This window comes from Macaca mulatta, chromosome 17 (genome assembly GCF_049350105.2).
Source record: "Macaca mulatta isolate MMU2019108-1 chromosome 17, T2T-MMU8v2.0, whole genome shotgun sequence".
Lineage (NCBI taxonomy): Eukaryota > Metazoa > Chordata > Mammalia > Primates > Cercopithecidae > Macaca > Macaca mulatta.
This window is the reverse complement of record NC_133422.1, coordinates 103,622,524-103,642,310: the sequence shown is the minus strand read 5'-3', so window position 1 is coordinate 103,642,310 and position 19,787 is coordinate 103,622,524. Positions and strand designations below refer to the sequence as shown.

At 40.2% G+C, this 19,787-nt stretch overlaps 1 protein-coding gene across 1 annotated transcript in view; it reads right to left on the bottom strand.

Annotated features, from left to right (window-relative positions):
* Window positions 1–19,787, bottom strand: part of MYO16 (myosin XVI) — a 617,076-nt gene that overhangs the window by 77,686 nt on the left and 519,603 nt on the right. Inside the window, exons 29-31 of the mRNA XM_015121440.3 lie at window positions 12,519–12,615; window positions 6,696–6,942; window positions 4,492–4,760 (exon numbers count right to left, since the gene is read on the bottom strand). Coding sequence (XP_014976926.3) covers window positions 4,492–4,760; window positions 6,696–6,942; window positions 12,519–12,615 — 613 coding nt within the window. The remainder of the gene's footprint in view (window positions 1–4,491; window positions 4,761–6,695; window positions 6,943–12,518; window positions 12,616–19,787) is intronic.

Here is a 19,787-nt window from a genome sequence, read left to right as displayed (position 1 = left end):
TCAGAGGCTTCATTAACAACAAAGCTAAATGCATGTAACTTTGCTCAGCACTTGCTATGTCCTGGGCAATGAGGCTTTACAGCCCTTTGCTTCCTAACTCCCCAGAAATAGCCACTGCCGTGCTTCTGCTGTTGCTGCTCCTTGATATACATGGGCTTGGAAAGACTGAGTCACTTCTTCAAAGTCACACGCATGAAATGCAGGCTTATATTTAACTTCGGTCAGGAGACAATTCGAGAGAATGTTAACCGTCTTTGGGAGAAAGGCTGCACCCGGCGTGTGAGGAATGAACTCTGCAGAGCAGCACTCCAGCTGGGAGGCCCCGGCCAAGAGGAAGTGAAAACGAGGCCCTATCTTTCCTTTCCTAGCCACTATTTGCAAAGAGCAACTGCAGGCTTTTATTCAATGGCCAAAACCGCAATTCCTTTTGCACCGACCTAATAAAAACATGGTACTTTTAAATAGTTGTCTCTAGCTTGCTAATAGTTTGCAAAGAAGTGTTAACATTTATTGGCCTGCAAAATTGTTTCATGCTTTTGAGGTACAAAGGAAATGAGAAAAAAAAAATTGTTCTCTATCCTGTTTTCCTTCACCACAACCATTTTTATTGGGTGAGGACCTACCAGGAAAGACATGTGCTAATAAGAACAAGGATAAACACAAAGACAACTTTAAAGTGACCTTGGGGCTGGTCACCCTACAATCCTTGGCCCTTGGTCTCCAATCAGATCTCCTTTCACTCTATAACCATCTGAACTGATTCACAGCTTTATTTGTAAAGGAAAAGAACTTGAACTTGATTTTTAACATGCCAAAAAGGATGGCTCAGGTACAAAACCAACTTCAGCTGCAGTCCTCAATCCTGTGAAACCAAGGTTCACCAAGCATTTTAGAATAGTGATCAAATTTTCTTCCTATCTTTTGACAGAAAGGAGAATAATTTTGTGACGTTACTAGGTGTAAAAAAATTCAGGATCACCACTTGGTAGACACACGAAGCATTTAGAATCAGGGTTGTCTAACAGAAGCTTCTGTGATGATGGAAAAGTTCTACACCTGTGGCTACTGAGTACCTGGGAAGTGACTGATGATGGAGGAATGACATTTAAAATTGTATTTAATTTTATTTACTTTAAACTTAATTGGCCACATGTGCCTAGTGACTACTGCATTGAACAACAAAGACTTAGATGATACTCGGATTGTGTTGGACTGAGGGAGATGTCTAAGATGCTAGGATCAATTTCATCACTGTCTTAACTCAACCACCTTCAGCTCCTGACATAAGGGCACAGAAGGGACCAGAACCCCGTCTGACAGCTGGCTTATCACGTGTGGGTGGAGCTACCTTTGCAATCATGGATTAGAAACCCAGACCACTGACAGACTGGGTGGCTAAGCTCCTGCACTGGCCTTCTCTGACTCCCTAATGCTGTAAAAACTAATCAGCAAGCATGCTTGAGCAGATTAAGCTGTTTAATTGTCTTATTCTTAAAAATATACAGTATTGAGAGCGCATGCCAGAATGCAAAAATACATCTCTAGTTGCAGGAGATCAAAGACTTTCTTTTTGTGGTGGCGGTTGTAAAGTAACCAGCATGAAGAATTAATGTATTGTAAGAAAGAACAGATAATGTAGATGGTAAAAAGGAAACCATGTATACACTTGCCCTTTGACAAGCTTCTGAAAGGTCTGCTCACCAGGGTGGGACACAGTGGACAAAACGCATCTCTAAGTACCTTATAATCACATATCTGACAAAATTAGGATCCAAGAAACTAAATTTTACATAAATATCTTGCGTGCCTAATGCTATCACATGATGTATTTTGATAGCATGTAATAAGGAATTTAAGAGTTATTATGCTGTCCTCTTTATTAATCTTTTTCGGGGTCACTTTGCTTTTGTGCATGTGTGTGTGCATGTGTGTGCGTGTGTGCGTGCGTGCATGCGTGTGAGCGTGCGTGTGTGTGTGCGTGCATGTGTGCGTGTGCATGCGTGTGCGCATGTGCGTGTGTGCTTGTGTGTGTATCTCCTGTCGTTCCTGAGTAACCTTTATTTTAATTGACTCTTTGTTTTTGCTGCCCATATGAGAGTGCTCTCTGAGCTCAGCTTCTTCCTCACTATTTGATCTCCTTTCATAACATGTGACGAAGTGGCCCCCCCATTACTCCAGGGCAGTGGTCTTTTAAGGTGCACACAAACCTTTAGCTTTTCCTAGATGTTACAAGGTATTCTGAGGCTTCTTTATGCAAATTTCTAGAGCCTGTTTGCAGGGTTCAAGCTTGGATGGGGCTCCATTCTGCATTTGCTGCAATTTTCCATCACATTTCATGACTGTTTTTTCAATGTCTGATACTATCTGGAGTCTTAATTTCCCACCCTCTCCATCTCACAGGTCTTAGCATCTTAGATACCATCTTCCTCACACAAGCTGCCAAAAATCTTTCTTGTTACTCTAATTTACATCTTTTTGAGATACGGGCCGCAAATCTAAAATGGAGGCCTGAAGTTGGAACAGTGGCGATGAGATGCTCCCCACTTTCTCAGGGAGGGTGCTGGTGGCTCCCTCAGATCGTGGGCTTCTCCTGGTGTATGTGGCACTGGGGGAGAATGTCTCATATCTTTGGAGGTCCTGTTCTAATTTACATCTAAGCCCACATCGATGTCCACTTTGAAGACTTTCCTTGGGATGATCTCATCTAATGTCATTTTACAGCTTTTCTTATTGTGCTTATCAAACCAGGACTCTAAAGACACAAATTTGGACTCTCCTCCCCAAAGTCTTTAGGAATTTCTCCTCTACTTTGATCTGAGTATTGTTGATACATGGCTCATACACTAAGACAGTAACATTTTGTAAGTAAAAAATATCCTAAAGATCCATTCTTCTTTAATGCCACTAATAAAAAGCACTTTGAAGAGTGTACAGCATGGTGACAATAGTTAATGACAATACATTGTATTCTTAAAAAATGCTTAAAAAAAAAAAAAAAAAGAAAAGAAAAGGCCTGGCACAGTGGCTCATGTCTGTATTCTCAGCACTTTGGGAGGCCAAGGCAGGCAGATCACTAGAGGTCAGGAGTTTGAGACCAGCCCGGTCAACATGGTGAGACCCAGTCTCTACTAAAAATACAAAAATTAGCCAGGTGTGGTGGCAGGCACCTGTAGTCCCAGGTACTGAGGGAGGCTGAGGCAGAAGAATCACTTGAACCCCGGAGGTGGAGGTTGCAGTGAGCTGAGATTACACCATTGCACTCCAGCCTGAGCAACAAGAGCAAAACTCCGTCTCCAAAAATGGACATTAAGTGCTCTTAACACAGAAATGATGGCTGTGTGAGGCATGGATTTGTTAATTCGCTAGATTTAACCATTCCACAATGTACATATACTTCAAAACAACATGTTGTTCATGACAAAAACATATAATTTTATGTCAATTAAAAATAAATTTGAAAAAAAAAAAAGAAGTTGGCTAGGATGGACTTACTGCTTCAGGCCTCTGTCCCATGTCTTCCTACCACCTTCTTGTCAGTCATCCCAACATTGAGCTTATGGATTTGCTGTGTTTTTGTATTTGGGGTTATTTATTTACGGAAGGAACTGTGTTTCATCCTATGTTCAGATATTATTTTCTAGTGAGTTCTACCCAGCTGTTTCATTTAGAATCTCAACCCCTGTTCCACCCTATACTACTATCCTGGGTCTATTTATTTCTCTCAGCAGCAACAATCCACTTCTAAAGTATTTACTCTTTCACTGTGTTTACCATCTGTTTTGCCACACTAGAATGTAAACTCCATGAAGAAAGATATAGACATGCCTAGAATAGAGCCTGATGCATAGCGGGTGATCAATAAAATCTGTTAAATTCTAAGTGTTCCGCTAAGAAGCACTTCCTTTATTTTTCGCAATTCTTAAAATTAATAATTAAACAGTAATTGTCTCATTACTGATCTATGAGATCTGGCTGAGAAAAACTGCAATGTTCCCTTTTGAGCATCCCTATTTCTAGACAATGGATGCAGAAACTTTTATAATCTAGTCTCAAAAGTTTTCCTAACAGTATTCTCCTGCACGATGACTCTCCTCTGGGTAAATAATTTCACTTACCATGTGATGAAGCAGTCTTAATTGTTTATTAGATTGTGATAACTGGAATGCCCGATGCATTTTCTTGACTTTCTAACTGGTGAACCTTTACAAGGAATAGCTGCTGACTTTCTGAATTGATTTGATGCTGCTCTTTGGAGGCAGGGGTGGGGATGGGAGTTAAGGAAATGCCATGTAAGTAGCTTTTCCCTAAGAGGCTTAGAGATTTGAATAAATATTATTTATATTTAATGATTAAGAGCTGCTGGCAAGCCAACAATTGGATTTATTTCTATTAAGAATACATTAGGGCCACATACTGCCATGGGCGCCCCAAGGCGAAGTCAGGGCATTCACGAGCCCAGAACACGAGGCTGGCTCCCTCCCCAGGGCTGACCTTCGTTGGCTGCTTCCCTGGCCGCAGAGAGACAGGCGCTCACAGCCTCATAGGAAGCACTCAGTCGGGTGTTGGGGTCCCTCTTTGGCTTGGGCGGAGGCTGTTTCCGTGGAGATGGGAGGCTGCTGTTGTCATCCATGCTGAATACCGAGTGCAGCGAAGGAGACCAGATGGACGGGCCAGCGAGGCACTGGCCCAGGCCATCCACGGCCATGCAGACTGACATGGAGCTGGGGTGGAAATGCCTGGGTCCACTCTTGTCTTCGGTTCTTAGGGGGAAACAAAACACAAACAGCACCACGCCAGAGAGGCCCAGATGCATTATTCCGGTAACAAGGAACCTGCTCAAGCAGACATAATGACGGCTTTTTGGCAAGCAGCCCTTCCTGCTGTGGCTGGAGGACGTGTGCAGCCCTCTGGTGACCAGTTGGTCCAGAGAAGGCCACCCGTCCTCTGGCTCGGGCTTTGTGATGAAAAGCACATGAGCCCGCGGGATATCCATCATGATTGCTTTTTAAACATTCTCACACAAACGCAACACTACTTAAGGGGCTTCGCATTTTCCATCAGGCACTGGCTGAATGAGTTCTTCACACTCTGATTATTAAGCAAATCAAAAAACCAGAATTTCAATCTGAATGATAATTTCTGGCAAATCCATCTTAATAGAGAGTTACTGATGCATCAAATACTGGGAGTTCATCACCATTTCCCCTCGCAAGAGGAGGAGAGACTCCACTTAAAACTCTCAGAAATTTACATTTCAGTGTTCTCTTTCTCCCCGTCACTCTCTTTCCTGCCATTTAAATTCTACCAGAAATTATTTAATTATGTGCAGAGCTGTTATTTCTCCTCCTTGACTCTGTATGGTTGGCCAGTGCCAAGGAAACTGCTGATATCCAGTAAATAAACAGAGAAATACTTCTTCACTTAATTTTGTATCAGGAAAATACATACATAATCAAATTGAGAAATTGGGGTGGCCGTTTAGTTCCAGCAGAGAAAATAATAAATATTATTTTGGAAGTCATATAAAATTAATAGTTATCTTGTTTAAAAAAATTTCTTCTGGCTTCACATGTCAACGTAATCATGTGCTAGCAAGATGCCAATGCATTCACTCTACAAGGAGTTTCCAAGCATTTGTTTTTATAATTATATCTTTCTGTGGCAGAACACCAACAGGGCTAGAATCTACCACAAGGCAGAGCCAGCCGCCCATGTAGAAAATGAAATAGCTGAAGATGAAAGCGTGGCACTCAGTGGATAATTTGTTTTTCCTGTAATGTTTAATTACAGTCTTTTTTTTTTGGTGTGTGTGTACAAAGGGGATTTTTTTCAGTATTTAATCACTGAGATATCTGAAGCTAATTAACAAGATACACATTGCCATTTCCACTTTAATAAAAAAAAAATGACATCAGCAGAAATGGGAAAGGAGAGTCATTTTCAGTGAGAAACTACAAGATATTACCAAGTTTCTATAGCAAAATAAACATCTCCCTGACGATGAATTAAGGTCCAAAGGAAGGAGCTCCTTGCTCTCCCTCTTAGGGGTGTTGTGGTTCACGAGTGTCTTCATCGTTCTCAGAGAGAGGAGAAGGATCAAATGGAGAAGGACCAGGTGGTCTTCATGTTTCTGTTTTAAGCTAAGCATCTAAAGTGAACTTTTTAATAAAAAGCTTTCCCCAAAGCTTGCTTTATTGGAAAAGAGAAATGTGACAGTTTACACAGGGATATATAATACACTTACAATCTATCGAGTTCACTTTCTTTCGTGTTTTCAGAGTGGTATCTCCATTTTTTGGGTCAGATTTCCACAAGTTTCTATAAGCCAGCCTTATGTCCGTAACACTTGTGTAAAAATGTCAACCCCCAAGCTATACAGTTTTGCTAATACAGAAACAGTAAATGCTTTAGAACTAGAATGTGCTTGAGGTAGTTAAGTGACACAAGCATGGCAAGTGAGGCAGTCGTCATCACATACGAATGAAGGAACGCAGCAGCCTCGAACTCATGAGAAGACAGCACAGGAAAGCATCTTTTTAGACTGCTGCTGTTTCAAATAACAAACCATGCACACCTGTTCCTGTAACTCCTGTCATATTATTTGATCGAACTCTGCATTAAGGGCTATATGAATTTTCATGACTCCATTGAATCAATCACAAAGGTAATTAAAGTTGCATGCTCTCTGCCTTTACCTTTTGCTTCCTTCCTCTTGCGTGTTCCTGACCTCTAACTTCTCTTTATGGTAGGGAGCGTTCATTTCACTACGGAGCCGGTCATTTTCCCGGGCAATGTCTGAAGCATTCTGAATGACTAGGGCATCATAGGTTTTCAGCCCCATGTCCTCTGTGTTCTGCAGAAAGCTATTGATAGAAGTCACCTCTTGTTGTCTGATGCTTATTTTCTGAAGCAGGTGCTGGCGTGCTAAAAATCCTCTGATAACTTTTATAGAAGAATCATGGGTCAGTAAACGGAGGAAAAGTGAAAAACTCAGACATGCACAAACAAAAATCACAATATACTTATCTCTGAGCAGTTATAAAATAAGATACATTTAACCCAGAATAAGAATTTATCTAAATCAGCAGTGATAACACTAAAGGCAAAGCACTTTGACATGAATGAGATCTTGCAGGCAATACTGATGATAAAGGCCTCCACACTGTTTTTGGTGACACAAGCTGGACACTGATGGACTGGAGTTAAATCGATGGGAAAGAACTAGGTCCAAATGACACAGAATTCTGGGGTATGCCTCCAACTGCAGCCTTTTGGGATGCACGAATCATCTTTCATTACATCACATTATTACATAAACACCTAAGGCTTATGGGGTTTGTCTTTGGAAATATCATGCATATATTGTTTCTAAGGTTATGATTTAATTCTTAAGAGAAATTAACACTATATTTAAGACTCTGGAAAAAGACTATATAAATACAGGAATCTATCCTGCTCTCTGGGAGAGGATGGCTAGAAAAATGTGTAAAAATTGGGGGAAATGAGTGAAAATGCTTTGAAATCAATATGTCAGTAACAAATACAAGAATTAAAAACAAAAGACCACCATTTAAAGGGACCTCTGTGTGTAAGACACTCTATTACCTCATTCAATTATGAAACTCAATGACAAAACATACCACTACCTCAATTTCAGACACAATGGCGCTTCTCTTAGTGAAACTAAGAAAGTTCCTCCAGGTCAACACAACCAAAGAATAGTAGAGCCAGGGTTCATATGTCCCCAAGCTTAGGAGGTGAAATTACATTTCTTTAGCCTGCAGTTGCACAGACCTAATCTCTAACTCTTCAAGGGGCAGATCACCAACCAAGAAAGTCACAGGGAAGCCTATTTGCAATCAGTGTTAGAAAGAACTTCCTAACCATCAGCACAGGGTGGAAGTGGATCAGGCTGGCTCATGAAAGAGTTGCTTCCCAGGCCCTGAGTGTGTACAAGGCCAGCACAGTGACCCCTTCTCATGGGTGAAGTGGACAAGTGCAGGTGGAGGAATTCTGATTAGAGTCTTTTCAAACTTTATGATTCTGTCTCCCAATTTTAAAAGTTTCTGGGATTATAAGGAGTTGGTTAAGATGACAGAAGATGGATAATTTCAGGAAAGCCAATGTCTGTGGCAAAGCCACTTTATTCTTGCCCTTGGGAAAGGAAGAAGCCTATAAATTATTAAGTGCTTTAAAATAGTCCGTGGTTATAAAATAACAAATATGAGGGGTACCTATGATATTGACTTTGATATCTTTACTTGAGCAGCTGGTGGAAAGTTGAACAGAACATTCTACTATGATGGCTGAAGAGGAAAATAATATGTGGATATCTGAAATGCTGAAAGCGTTTTTTTTCCGATGGCACTACTGAAGGTTTAATTATGTTGGAATGCAGTTGCATTAAGTTAACCGTAAAACAGTCATTCTGAAGTAACCTAAAGGAAAAATGTTAAGCAGAGCGGTACGATCAGATTTCCAGGAAGATAAAATGTGGAATAAAGTGGAGCAGTAGGAACCAATGGGCACCTCGAGTGAGAAGGCAGAACGCTTGGAATTGGCCTGTTCACTTGTTCTTTCTGGTTACACTAAAACAAAACAAAACAAAACAAAAAAAACAAAAAAAAAAAAACAAAACAAAACAAAAAAAAAAACAAGGGAGACATTGGCTTTCGGAAGAGGGAAAGTGAGTATATTCAAGATGTTTAATCTCTCGGAATAAAGAGAAGATTAATGTGGATGTGCCAGACTTCTCCTGACCTCCCACTACAGCACAGCTATTCACTGGATTCGCATTCACCCGGAGTCTATTGTCCCGCCTCCAGAAGACCTCATTTTCTCACACTTCATCCCACTAGCCTTTTAAAATTCTTTAAAAATGTTACACCAGTTGCTAAATATTGATACCTTCAATAAGGGGCAACTGGTAAAAATAAAATTGCCACTCATGGATGCTGATGTTTATTGTCTTTCAGACAAATTCAGAAGACTGCTGCTAAGACACCTGCCATATCTTAATTTCATCTGAATGAAATGAGCATATACAGTCAGAGAAAAAACTTCTGGTAGGAATAATTTCAAATTAAAATGATTAAATTTAAAACTAAAAGTTACAGCTTTCTTTCCCCTGGACATTTTTAAAGAAAAATATAGAATTCTTAAAAAAAAAACTGGAAATGGTTCCAGATCATATTTTTTAGTAAATTTAATATTAGCAAAAAGCATTGAGGGAACCGTTTTAAGAGCTATGAAAATAAAAATCAATAATTAATGCTTTGCATTTAAAACCCTGTAATTAAAAAATACTCATATTCATTATTTCACTTATGCAATATGAGATTATGGTTTCTATCTTGATGTCATTTTTTAAGACTTTTTTTTTTTTTTTGAGATGGAGTTTCACTCTTGTTGCCCAGGCTGGAGTGGTGCAATGGCATGATCTCGGCTCACCACAACCTCTGCCTCCTGGGTTCAAGCTATTCTCCTGCCTCAGCCTCCTGAGTAGCTGGGATTACAGGCATGCGCTAACATACCGGGCTCATTTTGTATTTTTAGTAGAGACGGGGTTTCACCCTGTTGGCCAGGCTGGTCTTGAACTCCTAACTTCAGGTGATTTGCCTGCCTCGGCCTCCCAAAGTGCTGAGATTACAGGCGTGAGCCACTGCACCCGACCTTTTAAGACCATTCTTAATTTTTATCTTTCGAAAAGTGAACAAGTAATTACAGTTCTGTTCATCTTTTCTGTTCCAGGTCAATAGGGTACAGCAATTTAATCTTTGTTAAATAGAACAGAAATATCTAATGGGGCAAAACTTCTTCTTATTATATTTAAGGGAAGTTTTCAGGAGAATTTGTGATACCCTGTTCTGTCTTTGGCATTATATTAAATGAGACTCTCCCTGTCCCAGTTTCAGCTGAGGCTGCAGATAAAGCTCTGAATGCCATAGGTCCTGGGTGGGGCCTGAGGCATTGCTTTGCTAGCCAGATCCCTGGTGAAGTTGGTGCCACTGGTGTTCCAGGGAAACGTGGGTTGGGGCAGGGCCAAACGTGCAAATAGGACTTGCAAGGGGGAGATCCAAAACAGACCTGTGGCCTGCCCTCTCCCCTGCGCTGATGAAGGTTGACGTTAAGAAGGCCAGGTCATCACACACTAGAAAGAAGATGCCTCCTTTACCAAGAGGTGGCAGTTGGCCCTCTCTGGTCCGAGACTCCCCCTTGCCTCAGCCTGGTGAAAGTGGCTTCAGGAGGCCACCCAGAGATCTTGGCATGTGGCTCCTTGGGGTTGGGAGCCACTGTGCACTGTGATATCTCAGAGGCCACGGCTGCAGTTTTCACAAGGATGTGGTTTTCACAAAGAACGTGTACAGAGAGAACAATGAGACTCCAACAGAGGGTCTGCAAGGTGCCAGGGGTTGAGGGGTGAGTTGCAAATGACCGGCCAAAGGAGGATGTTGCCAGTTAGAGAAGGAAGTCCCTGAAGTGCTCCGGAATATGTGGAAAGCTGTTGAAGTCTGCCCCAGCTGGAGGAGACCAGCGCCATAGTACACCTGTGTCATCAGAAGACTTGCCAGAAGCAGGTCTTTTTATCTTTAGAAGACTTTATTTATTTATTTATCTATTTATTTATTTATTTTTTTGAGACGGAGTCTCGCTCTGTCGCCCAGGCTGGAGTGCAGTGGCCGGATCTCAGCTCACTGCAAGCTCCGCCTCCCGGGTTTAGCCATTCTCCTGCCTCAGCCTCCTGAGTAGCTGGGACTACAGGCGCCTGCCACCTCGCCCAGCTAGTTTTTTGTACTTGTTAGTAGAGACAGGGTTTCACCGTGTTAGCCAGGATGGTCTCGATCTCCTGACCTCGTGATCCACCCGTCTCGGCCTCACAAAGTGCTGGGATTACAGGCTTGAGCCACCGCGCCCGGCCAGAAGACTTTTTATCTTCCTCAGAAGACACCTCCTTACTTCTTCCCCTCCTCATTAACCCTGGGAGACCCCGAGGCAACCTGAGTAGGTAGGGATCAGTCCCATGTCCAGTAAGGATGGGACAGGCCTGCAACAGCCAAGAAGGATGTTTTAACTTAGAATGAAGTTCTGAATTTTGATCATTATTTGAGCTGGATGTGTTAAAATCTGAACAGAGACTGTTCAAGGGACTAGCATGTAACAGGGCTTCTTATTTTATTTTTTTTTTCTAATTTTGATTTTTTTTTTTTCTTTTAGAGGTGGGATCTCACTCTGGCACCCAGGTTGGTGTGCAGTGGTAGAAAAAGCTCACTGCAGCCTGGAACTCCTGACCTCAAGGAATTCTTCACTTCAGTCTTCTGAGTAACTGGGACTATTGTTGCGTCCCACCATGCTTGGGAAATTTTTTGAGAGATAGGGGTCTCACTATGTTGCCCAGGCTGGTCTTGAACTCCTGGACTCAAGGGATCCTCCTGCCTCAGCCTCCTGAGTAACTGGGATTACAGGTGACTTTTTATTATCAGAAAATGAAAAGACCCATTGGAGATTCACACAGGGGCATACCTGAATGAATCCCACAGAAAAAGTGGACAGAGGCTTGAGAAGAATAAACGTGATCTGGGGATCCTATTAGGTTTCCTTGTTAGAGTAACAGTTTCAAATATATTAGAATTGAGTTCACTATATCTTACTAAAAGCTGGCATATAGATCATTTCTCCCTCTTTTATTATTCTTTCAGGAATATATATATATAAAATTATATATAATATATAAAAATATATACATAAGCTATTAAGCAAATTAAAAATCTATTACACATGTACATCTTATGTGAAGCATAGTTATGTTTTTAAAAATGTACCCATTTTCAATAGTCACTTGGATTTTGATAGAAAAAACAATTCCAAATGGAATCTCTTCTAAAGTTAAAATGAATAGATACTATCTGCTTTCAAAGATAGCACTCCAAATATTACTGTCACTTCATAAAGGGAAAAAAAAGTCAATACTTTTTCCAAGGCACATGTAGAATTACAGAAAATGTTGTTTGGTTCATCGGCTTGTTCCGGTTCTCCAAACTCTGGTGTCCCTGTGGCGCTACTGAAATGACACAGGAATTTGGTGCCATAGCTGCACCTACATGCCAGGGGAGACATTTTTCCTGCTGCACAATGTTACATTCTCACTATCCTGTGCTTTTGGAAAGAATTTAAAAGCCTGAGTATTTGCAGGGTAATGGATGCATAAATAGTAAGAGATGTATATTCCCTCTTCCAAACTGTACTTTAGGGAAATTCAATATAAAATTTTGTACAAAAGAATGTCTAATTAAAACATGACCAATGTCTGCAAATGTTGATTTTGAGACAGTTGCATAGCAAACTAAACCACGATGCTTCCTAAACACCCAAAAACTATTTGCCTGAAGATAGCATCCAGGAATGGAATACAGTGGCCATTAGGGTGCAGACCCCATTGACATTTAAACTTAGGGATGCACTAAAAGATTTTGCATTTCACGACTCAAAGAAGTTCAGAAATGTTGGCATATAAATGTTACCTTTTTGGCAGGTTATAATTTTTCTCTGCAACTGTAGGCACAAATCATTGAGTTGGTCAGCATGCCAGTATTTTAGAAACACTTTTCGGACTCCCATCTAAAATGCAAACAGCAGGGAAACATTTAACAGCATGAAGATACCAAAATGATGATGGAAAAATAATCAGACAAAAGATTTTTCCAGCAGAGGATTAGAAGAAACAAACTAAGAAAATTAGAGTACATGTCTCTGATGCTTAAACACTATTACATTTAATCAAAATTCCAAAGGCTTTGTTGTAATAAGTATGTTTTCTGCATGTGCCACATTGTTTGCAAATGGTTACACACTACTGATGTGGGTTGTACCATGTGGTGCAAAAGAGAAACACTGGCCTTGACTATCAGTCAGAAGAGAAGACCATCCCCATGAATGGATTCTCCCATTCTAGAGCTAGACCCTCATCTTTCCTTCCTCTTTTCATAGCAGGGAGTTTGAGTTTTGAGTTTACAAAAAGAAAAACAAACACTCAAAAGACCAAAATGAAACATAAAGCCGACGCATAAAATTGTTTTACTTCTATAATTTTTCCCACTATGCCACATATGATTATAAATCAAATGTTTGTACAATTGCAATTATAGAACTTCAGAACTAAAGTTTAAAAGTCTCAAGAAAGATGAGGAAGTCATCTTTGAGCAACAATCTTCTGGATGTTTGCACAAACAGTAGTTATGGGATGAACATACTTTTCCAGAATTTTTAAAAAGAAATTTTAGCATGACATGAAATCAGTTTCTATGACAAGCTCTAGTGGCATAAGAACTTATCCAAACGTACTGATATCGATGAAGACAGCTGCCAAAGAAAATTCTTAACACAAAACTGTAAGCCACATTCATACACTTTTAAAGTAATTCTCTTGTGTGTTGTGCTTATTTGAAGAATTCACAGAACTGAGGTAGGTGTGAGGAATACCCCTCACATAGAAGGCACTCATAGTCTCTTAGGAGAAGCAGACACAAGTAATTGCAGGAGAGCCTGGTGAATCCGAATGTGGTGTGCCAAGGAAGCTCTGAGATGGTATTCGGTTAGATAAAGGGAAAGTATTACTTGCAATAAGTTTATAATCATATTCTTAGCACTTGAGACAAACACCATTAAAGTGAGAAGTCTAACATGTGTGCTCCCAAGCATGAACTGGGGACATTAAAATGATAACACCCCCCTAGCCTATGCCATACATCACAGTGTCACCAGAAGCTGGCATGTGCGTACACACCATGAGGTATGGGAAAGGTTTGTAGGTCAGCCTTGTCTTCAGAATGGTTGGCCAGAGATGTTTTATGAGCTATTTCATATGAAAATGGAGCTTATTCCAAACACGCTTTGTCACTTCACCCCTTTCCACCTAACTCTTCCCTTACATGATCTGCTGTCTTAATAAAACACAGTTTTGCCGAAGATTTTGGCTGAATTCTGCATTATGAGAGTCAGGCTAATTAGTCAGATCAATGGGAAAAACTCTTAACTACTGGTCTACTTCAGAGCCTTCTGGCTGACTAGATGTTCTTCTTCATTTAGTTTAGTTTCTTTTAGTTGGTTGAAATTTGAGACAGTAACATGAGTGGGTGGCTACTGAGATTGTTACTTTTTTTTTTTTCATTGTATTGCCATTTTATCTTCCCAGTTATTTTCCATAATTCATAGTCTTTTTTTTTTTTTTTCTCCTTCCCAACTGCTGACTTATTTTGGCAGTCGACAGGAAGAACAGTTGGTCCTGTCTGTGAGCTCTGCAGAACAAATCTGTGAGACAGGCATTGGAAAGGAGGGAGCATGTCACCTCTCTGTTCATCATTGATTGTGGGATGTAACTCATTGTGGGAGAATAACTCCCAAAGACAAACTTCATCCAAACCTGGGTTCCAAAACAGAACTCCAAAGGAATGATGGCTGGTGATACTCCACAATGGATGGGATCAATAATGATCATTAGGGGAATTAACATATGGAAGGAGAGCAACATGCCTAAAAGACCTGTGGAAGGGAAACAGGAGAACAGGATTCTAGTTCCCCTCTCTTAATTCAGTGGAGACCCTGAGCAGGAGGGGAGGTGAAAAAATGAGTATGTCCTCTTACAGTGGCATTTCTAACAGCCATTCCAAAACCCAAAGGAGGTTTATCTTGAACATTGTGCTAGATTTGGGGATACAAAGGAGGCCTCCATCCTCGTGGAGCTCATAGTATACTGGGGAAGGTCAGCAGTGAGCAGATTGTGGCAATTGTCCATGCTCAGGACAGAGAGTTATGTCCAAGAAACAGCTTTCAAGAAAAGAGAGTGATCAAGGTGTGATCAGGCAGGGTTCAGTGAGAAGCATGTTTTCTAAGCCATTTTGTCTTGAGGGATAAGCAGGAATTTCCCAGGGCATCTTGAGATGGTAGGTGTGAGGCAGAGAAACTAGCATGTGAAGGGCAAGAACCAGAAGATAAACCATCTGAGGGTACAGTTATGTGGACACGGATGAGGGAAGAGGCTACACCTGTAATTGCTGGCTACATCATGAAGAGGACTATAGGAAAAACATGGAAATTCTCCTGTGAGCAATTTGGATATGCTGGGAAATGTTAAGATGACCAGATCTAAATTTTATAAAAATATTTTTTTGAAATTTGTCTTGAATCCTGAAAACTGTCTAAGAATAGATTGTTGAGCTGGTCATTGGCAAGGGAGGGAAAAATACTCCAATTAATCATTTAGGTTTGGAAGATTCTGCAACTGCTGCTTCCCTGTTGACCAACTCCTCTGTATCCTTTACAACTGAAATCAAACCTCATCTCCATTACTAGAATTTTTATATCCACCTTTCCATTTCCTTTAGGGCTTTGACACCTTCTATTTGTGTTCCCAGAGCACCCTATAAGTGATTATTTATCCTATTATAGTGCTTTGTATATATTTACCATCATATATATGTATATATATACACACACATATATATATATATATATATATATATATTTGCATCTCCTGAAGAATATGGACACATATTCTTGAAATGCACAAGTGGCAGGGATGTGGGCAGGATGAATTCAGATCAGAAAAAAAGAACAGAAGATAAAGAATTGTGAAGCCCTTGCATAAAGTGAGTCACAGAGACAGATGATAGCTTCTCCGGTGAAAATGAGGTAAGATGGAAAATGAAAACTTCAGTCAGACCCTAGAGTCATTCAACAATCCAGAAGTAAGTCACAGAAGGTGGCAGGTGATAGAATAAGTCACGGAGGAAATAAAAGGAAAAAGAAACATGGGGTGAAACTGGCCTACCAGTTTGTATTGTGACACCACATCTCCAACCTCCATTGAGTGAATCTGAAGCCCAGAAGCCCCTTGTAACTTACAAAACCCTTGGTTGTACCTCAGCAGTGCAGATCTGCATAGCCATCACTACATCAAAAACCCACCAGGGGACTGGAGAACAGGTCCAACCTTCCAACTCCTACCATTCCAAGTGTCTGCCTTCCTCTCATTTGTGCTTCAGTTGCCAACCCTGCTCCTTCCCAGCCATTATTCTCATTATCTCAACCCATGGCTAGCTGCAACCATAAGCTAGGGGACCAGGAGCTAGCTGACCCTGTTGCCTCCTCCTCTCAGACAAAGGAAGTGGGGAAAAGGGGAAACTCAGGATACAGTATATTCAGGAAATACAGTTTTGGTTTAGATATGGAAGGTAAATTACAGGAAGAGTAGACACAGAGGTTGAAGTGAACTTTTCTTGGAATACACTAGGGATTTCATGAAGCTCTTGATGGTGGGTAGTTGAGAAGTGGATTGACGGTTTCACTGCATGTCAGGTCAGTTTTGGAAGTGGAGAAAAGGACTTCTTTCTGGGAGCCATGGATTGGGATAATGGCTGGGAAGAAGCAGGGTTGGCAATCGAAGCACAAATGAGAGGAAGGCAGACATGTGCAATGGTAGGAGTTGGAAGGTTGGACCTGCTCTCCGAACCCCTGGTGGGTGTTTGATGTAGTGATGCCTGTGCAAATCTGCACTGCTGAGGTACAACCAAGGGCTTTGTAAGTTACAAAGGGCTTCTGGGCTTCAGATTCGCTCGGTGGAGGTTGGAGATCTGAAGTCACAATACAAGCATCCTATCAAGACATGGCTAAAGACTTTGTTGCAATGGCTGGGTATTGTGCTTGCTGCTATTACATTCATTCAGATTATTTTGTAAAAAAATTCTTCCATCAACTACTTGGGCATATTTTATGGGTATCCAACGGACTATTTTATTTCATGTAGTTTTGTATTATATAATTTATTTATGGTTTGGCAACATTTGTAGATACTCATTGGATGTTTTAGCATTTGTTTGACTGTACTTTTTTTTTTTTTGAGATGCTATACTTGTAGTAAATGTTTAGTCTTTCTGAAAACAATGAAATTAGCAGTTAAGTAGTATTTTGGAGTTCTTCCCCAGAAACCATTCTGAATGTAGTCTTTATAGTTCTCTACTTTCACTGATGCTACAGATTAATGAAGATACAAATTTAAGAATCCTTCTTTAGCAGGGAAACACAGATAAGATCACATATATTCTGAATTTTCATGGATTCACACTGTTTATTAATGATATTGACCAAAAGAAAATTATTGACCGTTTTTGTTTTTTTCCTATGGAATGAATGTTACTGTATAATCAGTCTTACAGTGTTATACCAAATCCAATAAATTAAGATTCATTAAAATTAGACCAAAGGTTCAGATCACCTACATTTTTCATTTTGGTGGTATTCTCACATCAAAGAATGTTTCTCACTAAGCAGAGAAAAGGAGAGGTTAAAATGTTCTTCAACTGAGCCCTCTCCCTGTGCACTGCTAGATGCAGAGTGTTCCCAGCTGAGATTAAAATGTTAATGTCATTCTGACTCCTGTAAAAGTAAACCATCTGTGAATTACAGTCATCGCTATTTTTATTAGAAAACCATTAGGTTTTTTTTTCTTTTTAAGTGACAGATTTTAAAAGATTAAACAAAATTGTCATTGATGACTTCCAAAGCTCCAATTACTGCTACAATTTTTAGGTGTGTGTGTGTTTTTTTTTTTTTTTTTTTTTTTGAGAGGTGTAGGCTGTGGAGGTACAGACAAATGCTGGAACGGTGCTTGTGCTAGAGTGTAGGTGGCACGGAAGCTGTGTTAGTAGAGACTTCAAGGGAACCTGTAGAGCACTTTTTTTTTTTAAAGACAATTTTTAGGAGTGCCGAGTGTTTCTGGCAGTACTTTTGGAACAGCATTTACAAAGAAAAAATACAGCTATTATCCTTTGATATTTTTCTGCGATGCACATTTCTCTCTGTATTAATGAAATTGAGAAAAACATCTAATGTAGAACTATTCTTACATATTGATAGTTTAGAAAAATAGTGACGCCTCTCATTTCGTTATATCTATGAATTCTTTGGGAGTTGAAGAAGCATATATTATTTGTATTCTATGTGTGACTTAATTTAGTTTACTCATTTACTGCTGCTAAAAAATACAATCAGTAATTGTTTCCCATGCAGGTAAAGTAAAGGAGAAAGCTCAGGTCACATGGTTCTGCTTTGACAGAAGGACATGTCAATTAAAACAACAAAAAACACTTCAGTTACTTATGGAGACATAGAAAATTGGATAACATTTATTTTGAAATAATAGTACAATTTCCTCTAAGGAAATGTGCACTTGTGATGTCCACAACAGATGATACTAGTAGGATTCATCATCTACAAAGGAGGGGCAAAGGAACAGAGTGTCCGTAACCCACACTGTTCTAGTTAGATCTTAGAAATCATCTCGATCAACCTCTTCAGTTTTCAAGAGAAAAAGATATGTCTTAGAGAGGACATATGACACTCACACAGTCCATACAGAAAGTTAGTGCCAGAGGTAAGATGAATCGGAGCTCTCCAGGCTCCAGACTAAAAGAAACACATACCCTTGACCCTATAAAGTCTCAAATTGAAACATGTGTATTAATCACTTGGAGATCTTGTCAAAATGTAAATTCTGATCCAGTAGGTTGGGATGGGGCCAGTGATTCATTCTGCATTTCTAACACATTCCTAAATGATGTCGGTGACGTTAGTCTGTGGACCACGTTTTCAGTGGTGAGACCCTGGGTCACTCTCTTTTCTTGAGGCTTGACTTCTCTGACAAGCTCACCTGGTCCCCTGCTCTGTGTCTGTCATCTCTGTTCCAATGTTTGTCTGAAGCTGCTTCGTTGCTGCTTCCCAATGAAAAGTTAGCTATCCTCAGAATTCTCTACTGAATTCTCCTCTTACTTTTCATCATCTTCCTGGTAAGTTCATTATTCCAAAAGCTTTCACTATAGACTGCTCATGAGAGCTCATCTTATCACCGAGTCCAGACCTATGGAGCCCATCTCATTGCGCACACATTTATGTCAATGTTTCGTGGGCACCCTAGCCTCACTCGTATGTTTCCCTCTTGTCCTGTATTTTCTAGCTCAGTGATCAAAAGAACCATCTACCTGGGTATTCCCTGAGCACCTCAAGCCCTAGAGATTTCCACAGGTCATTTCTCACACACTTTCCCATCTCATCCATCCTTACCCACTCTTGCCTTTCTAGGCCAAAGGAGTCATCATCACCTCATCACCCAAGCCAGCACCCCAAGCATCACCTAAGTTTGCTTATAGCTTTTCCCCCAGGCCCCATTTAGTCATAAGTTCTGTTGAGGTTTCTAGAACCCACTTCCTGATTACTTTTATGAATAATTTCAGTAGCTCCATAAATTATCATGGGTCTATAAGCATCCATTTTTTTAAACTATATTCAGAGTGATCTTTCTAAACATCAATCTCATTATGTTACTTTCTTGTCTAAAATTAGTTAGTGGCCTGTAATGATTTTCAGGATGATGTTCAAATGCCTTTAAAAGGTTTATTAGAGTTTTCTATTGTATCGCACTTTTAGTCTCCTCCCTCTATTCCTTCCTTGTTTCCTTCTTTCCTTCCTTCCTCCTTTCCTTCTTCCCTCTCTCCATCCCTGCCTCCCTCACCTTCCCTCTAAAATTTGTGGTAAGTACACTTAGCCTGATACCTACCGTCTTAACAAAATTTTAAGCATATAATGCAGTGTTGTTAAATAGCGGTGCGATGTTGTATAGTAGGCTTCTAGAACTTATTCAATACATTCAAGCTTACTTATTCTCCAGCTATATCATATTGCTTTCTGATCCAAAGTGGGAATTCATTTTTCTCCTGTTTGGTGTGTACCTTATAATAATA